Genomic DNA, 12501 nt, shown 5'->3' on the forward strand with positions numbered 1-12501 from the left:
GGGAGCAGTGATAGCAGGAGGAGGTGAAGACTACAAGTTGTCAATCAAGCAAGGCAGACCGGGCCCATTGTGGAGTCCCTGAGAGTCGAGCAGGGACAGAAAGCAGGGAAGGGAGGCTCTGGTCCTGCTGAGTCCCCCAGGAAGCAAATCATCTTCCCTGCAGAGAGGAGGAGGAGACCGCAGACCAGAGTGGCCCAGAGACCCATGTCATGTCGCAGCTTGAACTTGGGTGATGTCCTGTTCCCCCGCCTACCACACCACGTCTTCTCCTTGCGCACAGGTGGAGGGAAGGGAGAGGGAAGGACGGGGTGGAGTGGAGGCTTGGGCCTGGCGTGGAAACCCGGGTGGGAAAGGGAGCGCTGAAAGCAGCTATGCCAGCAGTGGCGCCTCCTGCAGTGGTGCCCAGTGATGCTGGGTGGGGCCGTGTCTGCCCTCTACCCCGGGAGGTGCTTTCCACGGGTGCTTGACTTTTTTGATAAAAAGGGAATAAGAATTCACATCTGCAGTTTAATCATTTGAAACCACAACTCTGCGGAGTTGCCTGGAAAGGTCCACGGCCACTCTGCTGCCCCAGGGGCTGTGGCTACCACAGACGCACTGTGCGCGACCCTCTTGCTGCACCAGGGGGTTCTCCACTTTAGCAGTGCGTTCGTCACAGAAGCTCAGCAGAGTACAGTGAAGCCTGGAAAATGGGTTTCCAGGAGCCAGAATGCAGATGGGTGACTCCCAAGTGGCCCTGACGTCCCCTCCCAGGAAACACAGAGGAGAACAGACAGAATCTGCAACAGCTTCCTCTGAGCCTTTCAGAGATGGCCTTGAGCGCCTGCCTTGCTCCAGAGAGGAGTCGGGGGCTGGCCTGAGGTTCCGCATGCATTTCCTGGTTTCCTGACTCTGACCCAGGGCACATCACAGGCTTCAGGAAGGACAGAGGCTCCTTGTGGCGGGAGGATCCTGGTAGAGATCCTGAATGGAAAGCAGAGCCCTCGTGGGCGGGAGCGGGCGGAGCCGGGAGCATTCTGTGCAGTGGCTCAGTTGTGGTGTTTGGGCTGGGGACCCGGGAGGGGTCTGCCAGTCTCACTGGGGAGATGCTGGAGTGCAGAGGGAACAGCAGGCTGTGGCAGAGGGGAGAGCAGGTGGATTCAAAGGTCCTGATCAGTGACCGTGACCTGGAGAGGAGCTTGTCCTTGGCAGATCACGCAGTTCCCTTCTCCAAGGACTTCTTCAGGTTTCTACTGGAACAGCCTCGAGTGCATTGTGACCCACAGTGGAGTCCCTGGGACGTCACGAGCCCCCCACGCACAGCTCCAGGGGAGGCCTGCTGGGGTCGCAGCTCTCACCACGCCTGGGTCCAGGTCCCCGGGTCCTGACAGTGCTGCCTTCCTTGGCCAGGGATCCAGAGTACCCCAGAGTGAGCTGCATCTCTGGGAGCCACCCAGGCGCTGAGCGGTGCCACGCGGTGGCTTCCTGGGTCTCAGGCCCGGTCACCTTGGTGCTCCTCCGCTCCTCAGCCCTGTGTGTCCCCGCAGCTCCTGCCCCACCCTGTGCTCTTGCATCCCCGACTGGCTGCCTGTGCCTCTCAGCCCACGGGCCGCCACCTCGTCCCTGCCCGCCGGGCACACTCGGTCTGTGCCACCGCGCCTTCCCCAGCACCCAGCACAAGCCCGATGTGGTGCCTACCGCCCTTCCTCTCCTCCTGGAAAGACCCTCCCCCAGCAAGGGACCGTCCGGGAGCTGTGACGGTGTTTCCAGGAGACAGGGCGGACTGCGTTCAGATGCCCGGCATAAGGTGCTTTGTGAGCCTTTCTCTCACTCTGGGAACGTGTGCAGGGAGCCCCATCCCTCCTGTGCACGTGGAGGCGAGAGCAGTCTGAGCCTGGGTCTCGCGGAACCTGTCACCTAGGTGGAGGCAGGTGTGGGCAGGTGGTGGTGCCCCCTATTGTTAGGAGCTGTGTGAGTCTGGGAAGCTCAAGTTCAGGGACCAGGGAAGCAGTCAGAAGTCGTGGGTGCGCAGGTGTAGGGGGAGTTGGCACAGCTCCAGGGTGACGCTGCCAGGCCGAGGGCTGCAGCTGTGGGAGTCAGGCAGGCCCAGCACTGGGTAGGACCCAGGGTCCCAGTCCTGGGAGAGATTTGCTGGTAGGTATAAAGCATTCATTTCCCCTTCAGCTCGGCTTGAGTGAGTGGGGTTATTTCACATGGCAGCTGCAAGCAGGAAGCCCATGGCTGGGCGTTGGCCTCAGCCATTCTCCCTCTGTCCCCCGAGCTGCCCCATCATCAGTGAAGGCTGAAGCTGGGACTAGAATCTGGGTTTCCAGCGTCCTGGTCCGTGGTGGCTTTTGAAGACAACATCATCCCTCTCTAGCTTCAGAAATCTTTTGGTTGAAGCTTTTTGTTTTCTGACTTGACTTACGGACATACTCAAACCAGTCCTTCTGCACTCGAGAGGCTGATCCTCATCTGCACGCCTCCTGGGTGGGGCCCACCTGCAGTGCGTGCATGTGGTGGGGGCAATAGGCCCAGGGAAGTCTGAGGCTGCTGGTTTTAGCATCAGCTGTCCTGAGTCATACTGCACACAGGTCTCAGGCAGGGGGTGCGTCCAAGAAACTCCAGTTTGAAAGTAGCCAATGAAATAGTCGGTTATATCTGTGTAGCTGTGGCACATTGGCAGTCACATTAATGGACACCATTAATGACTTTTGGACTCCATTAATGACTTTTTAGAGGACAAAGTGCATTGTTCAAATAACAGCATCGCATAAGTAGCCATTCTTTGATATCAGTGGGACTGCTTCTGGGACCTCTCTGATACCCAAATCCATGGGCACTTGTCTCTCTTCCCACTAGTTTAAATCATCTCTGGATTACTTAAGATACCCAAGACAATGTAAATGCTATGTAAGTTGTCACACTGTATGATGGAGAGAGAGATTCTGCATGTGCTTAGTAGAGACACAAAATACTTGGACCTTCGTGTGGTTGAGTCTGAGACGCACACCCAGTGGATAAAGAGGACTGACGTCCTCACAACCAACCTGAGGTAGGAATCACGTGGCCTTATTTTCAGGTGAAGAAACAAGGCTAAAAGAGGTTACGTTTTACCCAATTTGCCCACAATTGGTCTAACGCTGCAAAATGGCCAGTGCTCACATCAGATCCTTGTCTCTGTGCCCGAGCTCTTTACTCCCCTGTCCCCATCCTTGTGCACAGTGTTCTGGGGCCATTCACGTGAGCCAGCCAGCACCTGCGAGCTCTCTCCAATCCTCCCAACCTCCTGGAGATGGCGGACATCATGAAGGACCCTTGGGGGCAAAATTTGGGGTCCATTTGTCATTCGTATCTGGGAATGTCTACTGCCCAAAGCCAAGCTCGTCAGTGTTACCTTTGGTGCCTCTATTTAGCCATCAGCCAAAACAGCACGACTTCCCTCCGACGCGCACCCAGCATGCGGAACTGGCACCTTCAGTGTCACTCTTGTTCTCTCCAGGTTGCCCCTCTACCTGGCCTCACTCTTCATTAGTCTCGTTTTCCTGTTGGTGAATTTAACCTGCGCTGTGCTGGTGAAGACGGGCAACTGGGAAAGGAAGGTCATCGTCTCTGTGCGAGTGGCCATTAATGACACACTCTTCGTGCTGTGTGCTGTCTCTCTCTCCATCTGTCTCTACAAAATCTCTAAGATGTCCTTAGCCAACATCTACTTGGAGTCTAAGGTAGGGTGAGACTGCGCTCAAGATTCCTCCGTGAAATCTATTCCAAAAGTCGTTTCCTGGTTTACAAACAGGACCCAACAAATCTTTTTCACGCCTGTCCTCTGGCAAATGACTAACCATGCAGTGGTCACCAGAACACAGGAGTGGGAGTTCCGTGAACGCTGTATGCAGGAAGCACTCCACTCCAGGTGGCTCAGTGTGTGGGGTGCAAGTCTGGTTTGCAGATAGAGAATTTGAGCCAGCATTTTAAAGGGCGGTCGGATGGACTGGACCAACAGCACTAACAGCAACGGTCAAGTGTACAAGCTCTGTGGAGCAGGCAAACTCTAATCTCTACTTTATGGATAAGAAAACTGAAGCAAGGAGGATTTAAGTAGCTGGCTACAGGCCACGCAGCTAGCAGGTACGCGGCTGAGATCCACGCTGGCAGCTGGGGCCAGGGTCTGTGGTGCCAGGCTGTGTCGTACTGCTGTGGACTCAGATCCAGGTGGATGCTGACGACCTCCAGCAGCCTGTCCTTAGCAGTAGGAGTTGCTCCTGAAATTCAGAACATCCCTCTCCTGACGATTATTTAGAGACAGCCGGACATAAGCAGGAGCAGGACATGGCCTGTTCTTTTCTCCCATTGCTGAGCTTCACAGCCTAGACTCTCCTTTTTCTTCCCTCCTGTTCCCAACTAGAAAGAAGGGCAAATATGCTCTAGTACCACAGTGCTCCTGGTCAGCCGGGTCCCTCAGATCTCCCTCATTAGCACTCTCTGAACCTCAGCCCGGAGCTTGGTGAGCATGAGGCTGGGGGTAGTGCTGGGCCCTGGCCCTTCACCTTTCCACTCACCAGATGGTTGAGTGATGGCCGGCTGTGTCTCTGCTTCTGAGGTATAGTGCCCAGGCGTCCTATGGGGTACCTGTGACCACCTTTTCTTGGGGCTCATCTGCCAAGATATGTCTGGTCTAAGAGGGCAGCTTGTCTCCCACAATATCATGTCTTCAGAAGGGATCGGATTAAAACCTGTGCCTCTAATTTCAAAAATATGAAGCCCTCGTGAGCGTGCTGTAATATAGCTGATTTTGCAAATCTTACAAGTTAGCGTGAATTATTTATAAATTCTGATGAGTTTCAGACTTGATTTTACGTTTATGGTTTCACCTCCCATGTTGGGGCTATTTCAAGGCTTTTAAAAAACAAAACAAATTTTTAACAGTTGGTGTTAAGTTGTAGATTGTCAAAATGCCATTTAGCTCACTCATATGACACGCAAGCTAACAAAGAACTACTGGCAAAATAATAACTTGGGTTTCATTAATGACTGACAAATGCAAAACTTGAAAATCAATTTTAGTTTTTTTTTTTAACTGACTTTAGAAATTGATAGCATTCTCAGATGGGGAGAATGGGGTCACAGATTTGTGTGAAATTCCAGGGTCACACCAGGACTCATACTTGTAGCCTGGAGGGCTGTGGATTTTGAGGGAGAGCTCACATCTGGGGCATGGTGTGCAGTGCATTCTTTCCTAGCTGGTCCCCCCAAGACTGTTGTGCCTTCAGCCTGACCCAGCCTGGGCTCACCTGCCGTGCAGTGGCCCTTAGAGGTTGAAGAGGAGCTTTGTTGCTCTTCAAAGTCTCAACCTTGGGCAAAGGGCTAAACCTGCTAAAAGCTCTTCCAACCAAGGCCCAGGTCTTATCCGCAGGGGGCTGCCTGGAATGGAAGGGAGGAGGGTGAGCCCCGGGAGCCTGGGCTTGGGCTCTGACAGAGCGCTGAGGGTGCTGCTGCGGTGCCTCAGCAGGTGAGGGAGGGAAGGGGCCAGCATCCTGGACCTGGTGTGGCCCACCCCTGCTGGCTCTCTTCCAGGGCTCCTCTGTGTGCCAAGTGACTGCCATCGGTGTCACCGTCATCCTGCTGTACACCTCGCGGGCCTGCTACAACCTGTTCATCTTGTCCTTCTCTCAGATTGAGAATGTCCACTCCTTTGATTACGACTGGTACAACGTATCTGACCAGGTCAGTGGGGACACCACAAGGGTTTGCTTTGTGGCACTCCAGGTGGCAGAGGGTAAGCCCCTCGCTTATGCTGAACAGCTGGGTGACCTTAAGAAAACCTCTCGTGTGGCGTCTGCATCTTCATCTGTCAGATGGGAACACAGTGCCTGCCTTGCTCCTGCAACATGTCTGAGCAAGCTAAGTGAGCTCTGTGCGTGTGTGTGTGTGTGTGTGTGTGTGTGTGTGTGTGTGTGTACGTACATGCACACAGGCACACTCGTGAGTACACGGCATAGGTACACATACTCCATTCTCCTTTCCACCTCAGGGTTCTTGTCAAGAAGTACTTAAAATTTTAACATGCGCCCATATAAGATGGTGTTATTAAGGGATAAAATTTGCTAAGATAAATTATATTCAGGTTCAAGAAAACATCCAAAACTATGAAGTTTTGAGAGTTTTTTAATGGAGTGTGTACACAACAGTGACAAGGATATTATGGTTTAGTAAAAGCTCACTGCACCAGTGGCCTAATGATTCTCTCACATACATTTTGTATATTTATGTTAGAAACCATAAAGCAAACACACACACGCACGCAGGTAGTGACATGTCTGACATCCATGCTCATCATCGGCTCAGGAGAGTTGAGGAGATTGAACTGGCATTCACTCTTGACAGATCCTGGCTTTTGGTGTTAGACTTGTGCAGAGCGCCAGGACACAAACATGAACAGACTCCTCTGCCCTATATGAGTTCATGGTCCTCAGGCAGACACACACACACACACACACACACACACACACGCCATTCTGGTACAGAAATGTATGTCTCTACTAGAGAACTGTTGGGTTGATTATGCAAAGGCTCCTTAAGTTTCCCTGGAATAACAGTGCACACTTAACTACATGTAAATCCATTGCTGAAATCCCAGTAATGCTCAAAACTGGAGGTGAATTAAGACAGTGGGGGAAAGAATAAAATGACCATGAAGAGCCAGTCATGAGGACAAGGTGAAATGTTAACAAGAGGTCCATGCGAGGTGTCATCATTGGGCAGGACTGAACAGCAGCAATGACCCAGCATCCAGACTGAACCCAGGGCCACAAATGCAGGCTGGGAGAAAGCTGGGCCAGGCACTGGCAAGGTGTGTCTTGTTTTAACAATATACAGCATATAAAAACTTAAAGAGTGACCAATTAGAGATGTATTCCCAACGCACAGAGGATTTGCTTATTGTAGTGTGTGTTAAGCATCCTAACTCGTGTGCAGATGAGTGCACTCAGTGTTCACGGTGCTGTGTGGCCGTCACCATCCACCGCTAGAACTTCATCTTCCAAACTGAAGCTCCATTAAACGACTAAGATGTAGTCTTAACAAAACATTTGTTTTTCTTTTGGTCAAGAGCTTGTAATTACCATGGATTTAGAAGGGGATTGGTTTTAAAAATGTTTTTGTTCTTAAGAGAGGTTTTGTTAGGATGGTCTAGACTGGCGTGCTGCAGCCCAAATAACCCAGGAGCAATAGAACAAATGCCTAGTTGCACACGTTCTTGGTGCTGACTGGGAAAAGCTGGCTGAACAGGTGAAATGAAGGCTGCAGAGTGTGAGCAACATCCTCTGGAGAGCAGGACGAGCAGTTTTGGTTTCTTTGTCTTCGACATGATGCATTAGAGAAGGCCAAAGGAGGAAGTTAGGTGCCTGACCCTGTGGAGTTTGTTTCCAGTGCTTTCTCCTTGTTTGAAATGTTCTTTCTGGAGTTTCCCACACCCAGCTCTCCTTTTCTTATGGCTCTTCTGTCTGCTAAAGGGAGAATGCTGTGTCACTGAGCCCGCTGACCACCTCACTGGGCTGAATCCCAGTGCCTGGTGCTACAAGGACCGGACAGCCAAGCTAGCCTACAGTAAGCTTTAAAGGCTTATGTGAGGCTTAGAAAGTGACATGTTTATCCCAGGGATGAGACTTAAGGGGTAACAGTTACGTGCTGCTTTCAAGAACTTGGGAGGAGGCAACCTAACAGTCTACTCAGTTGTTGAAGAAAATCAGCTTAGATATGTGAGCAAATTAATTTGGACACACAAGTTTTGGGGGATGAAGTAATAAAACATCAGAGATCAGGAGTTTTGAGTATTTTGTAGAAGACAGTTATCCATTCCTGAAATGATTAAAATAAACCTGAATGGCCTGGACCATTACTTGATTTCACTAGGCACATTTTAGGGGAAAGGAATTCTACCCTATTAAGGTTGCGTTTAGGGCAGAACAAATTGAGTCAAATGTATTTCCTCTGCCCTCAGTCTGATGCCCTGCCTCCCCTGTCCACAGGCAGACCTGAAGAATCAGCTGGGGGACGCTGGCTACGTGGTGTTCGGAGTGGTGCTTTTCGTGTGGGAACTCTTGCCCACCTCCTTGGTGGTTTACTTCTTCCGAGTTAGAAATCCTGCCAAGGGCCTTGTGAGTATGCCATTTGATGTTAGCAGAAACGCCAGTCCTGCTCACGAAACGTGCAGTTAGAATCTTTTCCTAGCTTCTGCATAGAGGAGAGAGCCGCCTCCATCCCATGGTGACACAAGAAGTCCCTTGGCTATTTTGGGATTTTCTTTTCCCTAATGTGTTTATTTTATGAAAGAAATGTATCTTGTGGCCCGGGGAGCGTGATTATTTTTCTTTATGCAACAAAGCTTCACTAGTATTGGAGGCTGGATTTGCTGTGCACCAAATGTGTATGCTTTTTTGCAAAGCAAAGTGGTAATTCAGTTTTTTCACCCTACAGCATGTGGGAAGGGACTGGGGCTAAAGCCACTCCTCCAGTTTGGTCACATTTCTGCTCAACCACCTTTATATATATGTCTCTATGGGGGCAGGACAGAAAATGCAGAACTACATAGAGAAAGCTTCTGGGGCTTTGCATCAGATTCCAGCCACTCAAACTAGTGGTAAGATTTTACCTCCTGTAATCTGTAACCGCAGAAAGGTGATGAGTGGATTTTGGTCGCTGTGTGTACAGGGTGGGTGAAAGCATTGAATGAACCTGCAGATAAGCTGGTCCTTATTTCATACCCAGACAGCACTGACTTGTTTCACTCTTATTCATCTCTGGATAGTCACTGATGATCCAGGACACAGTGGGTGGGGGAAGAGGCATGCCCTGGTCGTCTAGACCCTTGTATAGAGAACTAGCAGGGGTGAAATTCAACAATGACCATTTCAGAGTTTTTGAGAAATGAACTCAATCTGGGGGCAAAACCGGAAATGAAATGACCGGAGATAGGATATAGAAATAGGTTAAGAACCTTCCCAGTATGATTGCATCATTGTTTTATCTTACTATGAATGCCCACAGGATTACATAGATTTATATCCAAATAGGACTATGAAATTTGGCTAATTTAGGCATTTTTAATGAGGGATTAAACAATGACGACTCACTGTTGAGAGCAAGCCTGATGGATTTTATCCATGCTAATGCACTGATCACCCCAGCCTAAAGGAACAGCCTCCATCCGGATGAGGGCAACTTTAGGCTCCTGTAAGGAAGCGATCTGACCATCCTAATCTCAGGTTGTGCACAGTATTTGGAAGGATGCTGAATGATTACCTGTCTTTCTAGACCAACCCTGGAATGGTCCCCAGCCATGGATTCAATCCCAGATCTTATTTCTTTGACAACCCTCGAAGATACGACAGTGATGATGACCTTGCCTGGAACATTGCACCTCAGGGACTTCCGGGCAGGTAATAGCCTGGTTCACACGTAGGGCTCAGGAGGGAGACGGCTGCACCACTGATATGGTTCCTTCACGGAAGCCATGCAGCTAGAGGAAGTGCGGGACTGGGTAACGAAGTATTTGACATGAGTGAAATATGAATGGAAAAGGACCAACACAAAACTTTAAACAATACTCCATGGATCAGCACGTCTGTCACAGCTGTGCTGTGCAGATGCAATCGATGGTTTGAAAGAAAATCAACTGCAGAATTTCCAGAGCCTACAATAGGCTAAGGTATACACACTCTTCAAGAGGGAAAGAGAACACTTGGCCATGAAAACATAGAATGGAACATGAGTTGGGAAGGCAGACTAATCAGATGTTCTAAAGTCAGTCGGAGACTAAAGTTAATGGTATTTTTTTATTAATCTAAATTATACACCATAAAGGTCACATTTTTAAAGGTTACATTTTAAAATTTGATGTTGATTCTCAATTGAAGATTTCATTTAAGGAAGAGAATCCGTATTGGTGTTAATTTAGGTGAATAAAACTAAAGTGTCATATATATGATAACTACTGTGTGCCGGACACTGTTAAAAGAGATTCACAAGCATCTTAGTCTGATGAACCAGAGGCATCTGGAGGTAGGATGACTTGTCCCAGGTCACACAGCTAGGAAGTGGTTAAGCTGGGCTTCCGGCATTCTCTTCGGATCTGTTCTGAGAGCTTCTCTACCATGTAAACAGTGTGTATGTACCTTGGTTTTCCATCTTAGTCTCACCTAAGTTGTGGTGTACCTCCATATGAGTTTTAACAGGAAGAGTGTCCTTTCTTGAAAAACCACTTGCAAATTTGACCCAGAATATTTCTTGAAAGGGCAGTTAAATATAATGAGTTCAAGCAGTCACATGTGGAGTAAGATAACAAATGACCTGCCATCTGCCTGTAATGATCTAATTTCTAGTGAGCTGAGAAGCCAAATAGAAGAGGAGGTGGAAGGGAAGGCCCAAGTACCTGCAATTCCCAGCTCTGCAGCGCGACAGTGGTGACGGCTTGGGTTCCCTCCGGCTTTCCTCAGCGTCTTGGTGTTTCAGCTATGCTCAAGGCCCAATGACCTGAATGTCTCGGGGGCTGAGAACCAAAAGGGCTAACCTAGTGCTTGCTGAGCCCCTCCTGTTCCTAGAAGGGAATGCTTACCCCATGCAATTCTTCACGAGTTTAAAGACTTGCCCTATTTCAATGTGAAGCTGATAAAGAGATATGTCCCCTCCCCACCAGGACTGGGGATGGAACCCAGGGCCTCAGATGATGCTAAGCAAGCCCTCTGCCACTGAGCTCGACTCCCAGCCTCAGGCTTGTTCTTTTACACTTTATGAACAATAGGAAAAGTCTTTAGAAACCCTTAAGAGCCCTCCGAAGAGGGCCCTTGCCTTAGGGACAGGAGAACTGAGAAAAAGCTAGAGAATACACTGAATCAGGGGGATCAGGTAGGAGAGAAATCCTGATCAGATGGAACAAAGACAGTGGCTGGGAACAAGGAGAAAGCAAGCCAAAGCACGAGGACTTCTTGAGCCTGGTTTTCCTGCAGGTCACTCAGACCAGAGCTCCCCATCTTCCCGCACACTCCCACCTGGTTCCCTCCCGTGTCTCCTGTTAGCTCACCTGCCCTGTAAGCTAGCTTGCTACTGCAAGGCCTTGGCCCCTCACCTGTGAAAAGTGGCCGAGAGCCGAGGGGTCCTTGCCAGCTCTATGGGGAAGGAAAGACCCCTTCCCCTTCCACTATGGAGAGGAAGATCAAGACAGCTTATTGCACTACACAAACCATATGCTGGGTACTGCCAAATATGTGTATAGGGGTCACTTCAGTCCCCACAATTAGCCCCATGAGGAAGGTGAGGCACAGTTATTTGTCCAGACACAGTGAGCTGTCGTCCACAGAGGATTCATTCATTGATGGAAATGTTATACACAGTGCCTGGTTCCAAGTTCCAGTGATGCTGGGCTCTGAATAATTCAATAGACCAGGTACAGGCTACCAACACGGTACAAAGGATTGTTTTAAATGGATTTGGTCTATACCAGTTCCATCTCCCTAACCAGACATGTCACACATACGGAATATGCTGCTTTAAGCCAGTGAATTTTTCTTTTCTTTTTTTAAAGTTTTGCTCCAGACTACTATGATTGGGGACAACAAACTAACAGCTTCCCAGCACAAGGAACTTCGCAAGACTCAACTATGGATCCCGACAAACCAAGCCATGGGTAGCATCAGTGACATTTTTACTGAAGATTCTGTTGAAAAGCTTCAGAAAGACAAACTTTTGATTTTAGGGCACTTTTCTCCAAGAAATAGGACTTGATTTTTATTTTAGGTTTTTTCCTAATGGCTCGATAGGATCAAGCAATAATTTAGATTCATAAACCCTTATTTTCAGTACTAATTAGCGAGCCTGGCTATTTCATTAGCTATAACTTAAAATCTGTACTTTTATAAAGTTGTATTTTATATAACTTAAATAATAACGCTAAAGTATACTAGGGTTTTTCCTTGAGAATGTTACTGCAATATACGTTGTAGTTTGCACATCCTCTATGCATAATTCACTTTAAAAGTATAGAATACATGGTCTAATAGTTGAAGGCTTTTGAACTGAAGTTCTTCTCAAATCCTTACCTCTGAAGGTCACACAGATTCCTCCACATTAGTAAACTCCTAAGTTACAATTCATGTCTAGAAAGCCAATTGTGACTGCAGTGTTAAATGAAATGGAATATCAGTTTTTAAGATAACTGGCTCTTTAGAGTTTTCTGAAGACCCAGGTGTTTGGTCTCAATCTTACATTTTGCCAAAAGTCTGGTACTTCCTTTCATCAGGACACCAATGTATGTACTTCAGTGATAACAAGCTGATTACATTAACAGTGTAGCTGACTGACACTATTAAATCACCTCTGCTATATTCATAGTGATTCTGCATAATTTTTACATTCCAATGAAATTAAACATCACTTCAGGACTATAGCCAGATCCCACCTTTCCCAACTCGGTGAACATCCACTTCTTAAGGAGAAACCACGAGGTTCCCAAACAGACGTTACATTGGG

At 48.6% G+C, this 12501-nt stretch overlaps 2 protein-coding genes across 3 annotated transcripts in view; one reads left to right on the forward strand and one right to left on the reverse strand.

The window, feature by feature from the left end:
• The window catches only part of GPR137B (G protein-coupled receptor 137B), a 32826-nt gene extending 20466 nt beyond the window's left edge, over positions 1 to 12360 (forward strand). The window contains exons 3-7 of the mRNA XM_079106892.1: positions 3482 to 3704; positions 5554 to 5703; positions 8007 to 8135; positions 9292 to 9416; positions 11558 to 12360. Coding sequence (XP_078963018.1) covers positions 3482 to 3704; positions 5554 to 5703; positions 8007 to 8135; positions 9292 to 9416; positions 11558 to 11663 — 733 coding nt within the window. The 3' untranslated portion in view covers positions 11664 to 12360. The remainder of the gene's footprint in view (positions 1 to 3481; positions 3705 to 5553; positions 5704 to 8006; positions 8136 to 9291; positions 9417 to 11557) is intronic.
• Positions 5717 to 12501, reverse strand: part of ERO1B (endoplasmic reticulum oxidoreductase 1 beta) — a 64760-nt gene continuing 57975 nt past the window's right edge. Inside the window, exon 17 of one of the 2 annotated variants that reach the window (XM_079106886.1) lies at positions 5717 to 7484. In XM_079106886.1, coding sequence (XP_078963012.1) covers positions 7352 to 7484 — 133 coding nt within the window. In that variant the 3' untranslated portion in view covers positions 5717 to 7351. The remainder of the gene's footprint in view (positions 7485 to 12501) is intronic. The other variant, XM_079106888.1, reaches the window with a different exon arrangement.

The sequence above is a fragment of the Sciurus vulgaris genome (assembly GCF_902686455.1).
Source record: "Sciurus vulgaris genome assembly, chromosome: 12".
Classification (NCBI taxonomy): Eukaryota; Metazoa; Chordata; class Mammalia; order Rodentia; family Sciuridae; genus Sciurus; species Sciurus vulgaris.